The sequence below is a fragment of the Limulus polyphemus genome, unplaced genomic scaffold, assembly GCF_000517525.1.
Source record: "Limulus polyphemus unplaced genomic scaffold, Limulus_polyphemus-2.1.2 Scaffold6163, whole genome shotgun sequence".
Lineage (NCBI taxonomy): Eukaryota > Metazoa > Arthropoda > Merostomata > Xiphosura > Limulidae > Limulus > Limulus polyphemus.
This window is the reverse complement of record NW_013671773.1, coordinates 8,396-15,193: the sequence shown is the minus strand read 5'-3', so window position 1 is coordinate 15,193 and position 6,798 is coordinate 8,396. Positions and strand designations below refer to the sequence as shown.

At 31.7% G+C, this 6,798-nt stretch overlaps 1 protein-coding gene across 1 annotated transcript in view; it reads right to left on the bottom strand.

Moving 5' to 3' along the window:
• LOC106473427 (follistatin-related protein 1-like) overlaps window positions 1-6,798 on the bottom strand; it is a 27,765-nt gene that overhangs the window by 13,794 nt on the left and 7,173 nt on the right. Inside the window, exon 2 of the mRNA XM_013934108.2 lies at window positions 1,339-1,369. Coding sequence (XP_013789562.1) covers window positions 1,339-1,369 — 31 coding nt within the window. The remainder of the gene's footprint in view (window positions 1-1,338; window positions 1,370-6,798) is intronic.

The following is a 6,798-nucleotide window of genomic DNA, read 5'->3' as shown; positions in this document are numbered from 1 at the left end:
TAACTGCTACTACAAAGTTAAAATTTGTTAAATTAATCACGAGCTAATATTGATTCAGTTAAATCGCAAGTCTTACAACGTAACATTATCTCAAATTTCTTTATAGTGATCTCTATTTGAATTAGATATAACCAATGAAACAATCGCCCTCTATAGGCGCATGTATGAACTACATATATATATATTTATAAATTACATCAACATTGCTTTTAGTAGTATATATAGTTGAATATAAAGAAAGGGGGCCGTGGAAACATTAACTGTCCGACATAACTATTTTAAATGTGACTAAATGGGACAGACTGTGTTTAAGCTAAGCTGGCAACCAGCGCGATATATGGGTCTGAAAACCATCATCAACATCGTTTAACCTCAAAGCTGCCCCTACAGTGGCTCTGCGGTAAGCCTGAAGACTTATGATGCTAAAATTCGGGTTTCGTTACCCATGGTGGGAAGAACACAGACAGCCAATTATGTAACTTTGTGCCTAACCCCTATCAAACGAAACCAAACCCTAAAAGTTTCATACCCATATATGCTTTTTAGTTATTTACTTTATATATTTATTTTCCCGTCAACATGTCAAGGTCGAAAAAGATTTATGAATAGTGACGCAGGAATCTGTGACACTGAGAACAAGTTCCACATGTTAATACATCAAGCAGGGTTCATTTACATCCTTCTCCCTCTGTTAACAAACCTATCATGTTTACGACGTCAGAACTTGTTTGATATCAAAACTTCATTATTTGATCAGACGTTCCAGGACATTTGGCTGAACAACTTAAAACCGTCCGTATGGCTTGGTTTAGCCAATTATTTCAAGTATAACACAATGACGTGGTGTTTAAAATAGACTGTATTTATTCAACAATTTCCGATGGTGCAATACACCAAATTTTACTTGTTGCTAATTGGACGCCGAGAAGATGAAACCTGGCATTTAGCCAAGTTCTTCGAGCAGTGGTAACGTTCTATTTCTTGTGTATAGTCTGTTAAAACATATACTACAAAGCTTCTTTATAACTACAGTATTCGATATTTGACATTATGACCCCACCATTTTGTGCTGCGTTTGTTTAATCCCATTTTTCATCTTTTGATTATTAAAAATTGTTTACTGCGCAGTTCTACACGATTTCAAGATTACACAACTTTCTAATGAGGTTTATTTGTTAAAATATATTTTGTAATTCAAAACTCCACCGTGGATTTATTTTTAATTTTCAAGTTTATCTAAACTGTAATTGCTCCCTTTACTCATATTTATTGTAGATTATTGCAATTATTACATCATTGAACCAAAATGAATTTCAATAGGAAAAGTCTCAATCTTACCAATCGTTTCTTCACTTCCTTTGGATTTTTGCTGAAAAAAAAGAACATTCCAGCTTTATTGTATTCTTGCAAAAGTGAAAGCTACAGGCGCAAGCCTAATGAAGTGATTATATAATAAAAAACTTTTTGAACGACCTCCATTCTCCAGCACTTGACGCTTACCTATGTTAGGCTACGTAACGGACATTCATCTACTCAAAACATTTATAACTTCAAGAGATCATTTCAAAACTTCTAGTTATAATATCCAAATGTCTGTCTGTCTATCACGCTATGCATCTCCTAAACGCAAAATCTTAGAAGAAAAAAACTTGCTTATTTTGAACGATCTGTCAGTCTTCGTATGTCTGAACGGTCAATCAGAGAAAAACTTACTCAGCTCAGAACATAAATGTTTCTTTTGTGAGGGAATTTCACACAAGCACACAACAACAAAAAACAAACAAAAAAAAACGAGATGTCCTCCATCAACTGATGGAAGTCAATATTTCTAATATAGAGGCATGAACGAAAAAAAAAAAACTCATAATGATAGGAGCGTATTTGAGCGTATATTTGTTGTTCGATTTATATATATATATATTATAATTATTTTTTTTATGTCTGTATTATATACAAACATCACTTTATTGTATCATGTCAAATAAATTGATTTGAATTGAATTTATTATCTCCCGTTTGAAACTTCTTAGAGAAATAACAACTGTCAAAAAACACTTCGGTAGTGGTCTTTTTTGGCGCTCAGTAAAATGACAAGGAACAGTGGCATCCAGTGGAAAAATTCTCGCGGCTACTTAGCGAAACTGAATGTTTTATTGTGCTGGATGCACCCATTGCATCGAAACCCAAACACCTGTGCCAACAATACATTGTAGTCAGTATTCTTTGCATATAAACAAATACAGTACAATTTTCCTTTTTGATATAACACGTGGAATGACATAAAACGGTTGTAAACGGCCTACTAGACAATCGTATTACGCTCTGATTCAAAGCATTGTGTGGACTGCAGATTTTTTATTTATTCATCACTATTTCTAGGAAAATTGCCGTTTAATTGTTTCAACAGGCATTTACTAGAATTCCATAATGCCTAAAATGAACAATACCTTTTTCAGTCTTGTGCCAGTGGTTTTAAGAGTTTGTAAGTTATCAGTAACACAACACAGTGAAGTTTAGAGCACTTCGTTCAATATTGAAATTTATAATCAAATGTTATAATTACTGCATTTTATTTAGTTTTAATTCAAGCAATAGACAACTGATTCAATGGCTTGAATGGTTTATCCAACACTGCGATAAGTTCCTTTTCTTCAGTCACTAAATGGGTTCTCATCTATATTAGACATACGATCCTAATTACGATGACCCATAATTTACTTACATCTCGTCCTACTTATCATTTGACATAAGTTTTTCTGTAGCTCATCAGCATCCTCAATGTGGCTAGAGATACTCAAGTGTTTAATGTTATCTTCAAACTTTGCTATTTATATTATATCAATATCATTAACGTAAGTTAGTAAAAACAAAGTCCATGTATTGACCACTGAGGTAAAGGAAGGTCAACTTTGATTGGACTCCATGACCCTTTCTCTCATTCAGCCATCCTTTCACCCAGTTAACTGGTATTTTCCCCAATTCCACGGATATGATTTTTAAAACTAATCTGTGTGTATCGTACTTTTTAAATACCTAAGTTTACCAAGTCTACACCTTTACATCTTCTAGAATACAAATAAAAACCTCGAAGAAGATAACAGATTAGTAAAGCAAGACTTCCCTTTTGTGAATTAACAGATTAGTAAAGCAATACTTCCCTTTTGTGAATTAACAGATTAGTAAAGCAAGACTTCCCTTTTGTGAATTAACAGATTAGTAAAGCAAGACTTCCCTTTTGTGAATTAACAGATTAGTAAAGCAATACTTTCCTTTCATGAATTAACAGATTAGTAAAGCAAGACTTCCCTTTTGTGAATTAACAGATTAGTAAAGCATAACTTCCTTTTATGAAGTAACAGATTAGCAAATCAAGACTTCCCTTTTATGAATTAACAGATTAGTAAATCAAGACTTCCCTTTTATGAATTAACAGATTAGTAAAGCAAGACTTCCCTTTTATGAATTAACAGATTAGTAAAGCAAGACTTCCCTTTTATGAATTAACAGATTAGTAAAGCAGAACTTCTCTTTTGTGAATTAACAGATTAGTAAAGAAGGACTTCCCTTTTGTGAATTAACAGATTAGTAAAGAAATACTTCCCTTTTGTGAATTAACAGATTAGTAAAGAAAGACTTCCCTTTTGTGAATTAACAGATTAGTAAAGAAAAACTTCCCTTTTGTGAACTAACGGATCAGTAAACCAAAACTTCACTTTTGTAGTAAATGATTTTACTTTTTTTTCTCTCAGTACTCATTTAATACTATGGGTAAGGTAATGTTAGGTACTCTCTAATCCTCAGGTACTTCCCACTGTTTACTGACCTACCAAATATGAAAGAGCATCATAAATTTCATCTTTGACTTACTTTAAAGCTGTAGGGAAAACCTTGTCTGGACCTGATACTTTATTTATTTTAAATACCTTAATAATACCATTTTTATGTAACGTTATAACTGATTTCTGATTAAATTGGCATCATTAATGCGGAAATTTTTCTCTGCGGATTTTCTAACAAAGTACTTTACATATTTCTAAACCCATGTGTAGAATATCATCATAAACATAATTATATAAACTGATTTAAAGTACATCTTAGATTATCAATTTGTTATATATTTTAGAACATAATTATATAAATTAATTTAAAGTACATCTTAGATTATTAATTTGTTATATATTTTAGAACATAATTATATAAACTGATTTAAAGTACATCTTAGAATATTAATTTGTTATATATTTTAGAACATAATTATATAAACTGATTTAACATACATCTTAGATTATTAATTTGTTATATATATTTAGAACATAATTAAATAAACTGATTTAAAGTACATCTTAGATTATCAGTTTGTTATATATTTTAGAACATAATTATATAAACTAATGTAAAGTACATCTTAGAATATTGATTTGTTATATATTTTAGAACATAATTATATAAACTAATTTAAAGTACATCTTAGATTATCAATTTGTTATATATTTTAGAACATAATTAAATAAACTGATTTAAAGTACATCTTATATTATTAATTTGATAGATATTTTAGAACATATTTATATAAACTAATTTAAATTACATCTTAGAATTTTAATTTGTTATATATTTTAGAACATAATTATATAAACTAATTTAAAGTACATCTTAGAATATTAATTTCTTATATATTTTAGAACATAATTATATAAACTGATTTAAAGTACATATTAGACGCAACATATTTTCGACTTTAAGATGAAAGATTTTTTGTTCTTTAATTTCGTGCAAAGTTACATGAAGGCTATCTGTGCTAGACATCCGTAATTTATTATTGTAAAACTAGAGGAAAGGCAGCTCGTCATCACCACCCACTGCCAACTCTTGGGCTACTCTTTTACCAACGAATAGTGGGATTGAGTGTCACATTATAACGCCCATACAGCTGAAAGGTCTTTCACTGCTAAATTAGGGACGGAAGATAGGCTTCGTGTAGCTTTGCGCGAAATTCAAAACAAACCAAACAACTCTTAGAACATTTATTCAACACCACTTTACTAGGCTAAAACAACGGTTATAGTGGGATCCCATAAAATCAACTTAATAGTTTGTTTGTTTATTGCATTTCAAGCAAGGCTACTGAAGACTATCTGCGCTGGCAGCCGTCCGTAATTTAGGAATGATAGACTAGAGTGAAAGCAGCTAGTTAACGCCACACACTGCCAACTCTTGGACTACTCTTTCCCAACAAAAAGTGGGATTGACCGTCACATTATAACGCACCTATGGCTGAAAGGGCGAGCACGTCACAACTTAACAGAGTAATAAATTTGTTAAACATATTTCAAATGTTACTCATGTCTGAACCAAAACATTATTTGTGATTATTTCATATTCTACCAGCAAATTCAACAGTCAACTTGGTAAAAAATAGTGATGAATAAATAAAAAGTGTGCAGTCCTTGGATCATAATGTATGTAAAATATGATTGTCTAGTGGGCTGTTTACAATCATCTTCTGTCATTCTATGTGTTATTTCAATAAGGAAAATTGTATTGTGTTTGTTTATGAACAAAGAAGACTGAATACAATGTACTGTTGGCAAAAATGTTTGGGTTTCGATGCAATGGGTGCTCAGGTTTGCTAAGTAGCCGCAGGGAATTTTTTTGCTGGATGCCATCGTTCCTTGTCATTTTACTAAGTGCCAGAAAAGACCGCTTTTTGACAGTTGTCATTTCTATAAGAAGTGTCAAAGGGGATATATTCAATTCAAATCAATCAGTTCGACATAGTACGATAAAATCATAAACGTATATAATACTGACATAGAAATATATATATATAAAGTGTACAACAACAAATATATACACAAATATGTTCCTTTCTTTATGCGTTTTTCCGTTCATCTTCGAAGTATTTCTTTTAATCAGTCGACGGAGAAAGTCCAATTTTCTTTGTGAAATTCCTCCGCACAAAAAAAGAAACATTTTTGTTCTTAAGTTTTCTCTTCTTTTCAGGTTGACGTTCAGCACATACGAAAACTGACAGATTGATGTTGATACTGAGATGAAATTTGAGGAATTGTAAAAAATAAATAACTTTCCTGTAATGTACTCTTGAAAAGAAGAGTTTTGATACATATATTTATCTATGATTAACCGTTCAGGAGATACAGAATGTGACAGACAGACAGACATTTGGCTATTACATATATAAGTTTTTAAAGTTGCACCATGGACAACATCACATAAGAAACATAAAACAAAGTCAAAAACTTAAAAACTAAACCCAGGATTTTGCTTTATTGTTACTAGGTAATCTAATAATGAACTTACTGCATCACAGAGTCAACGTCAGTAAGTAAGTAATCCAATCAATGTTAGCAAGTAATTCATAGTTAATGCCGATTTTTATCCACTTCTAAGGTGACAACTCCTATGCCCATATTACTTTTGAAACTAACACGCGCACAAAAAGGAATACAACAGCAATTTATGTTTCATTATTCAAAAATTAAGTTACGTTGGAGAGTATACTTAAACAGGAGTACTTTTAACCTCGCTGGTCGATAGCTCAGTGTAAAGTTTATAAAAAGTGAGCCCACTTTTTGTAAACTCGCACTTCAACCACTTCCGTGAGTCTTTCTTCAAAACACAAGAGATTGCTGGACGTAAACGTACTTTCACGAGCCATTGAGGTCATAGGTTGTCTAAAAATCAGGTCAAAACGCAACACGAGGGAGTTTTGTCAAACAACCCCAATAACTTGTGCTGTAACCTTATTTAGAAGCCTTGAATACATCCCGTATTCGA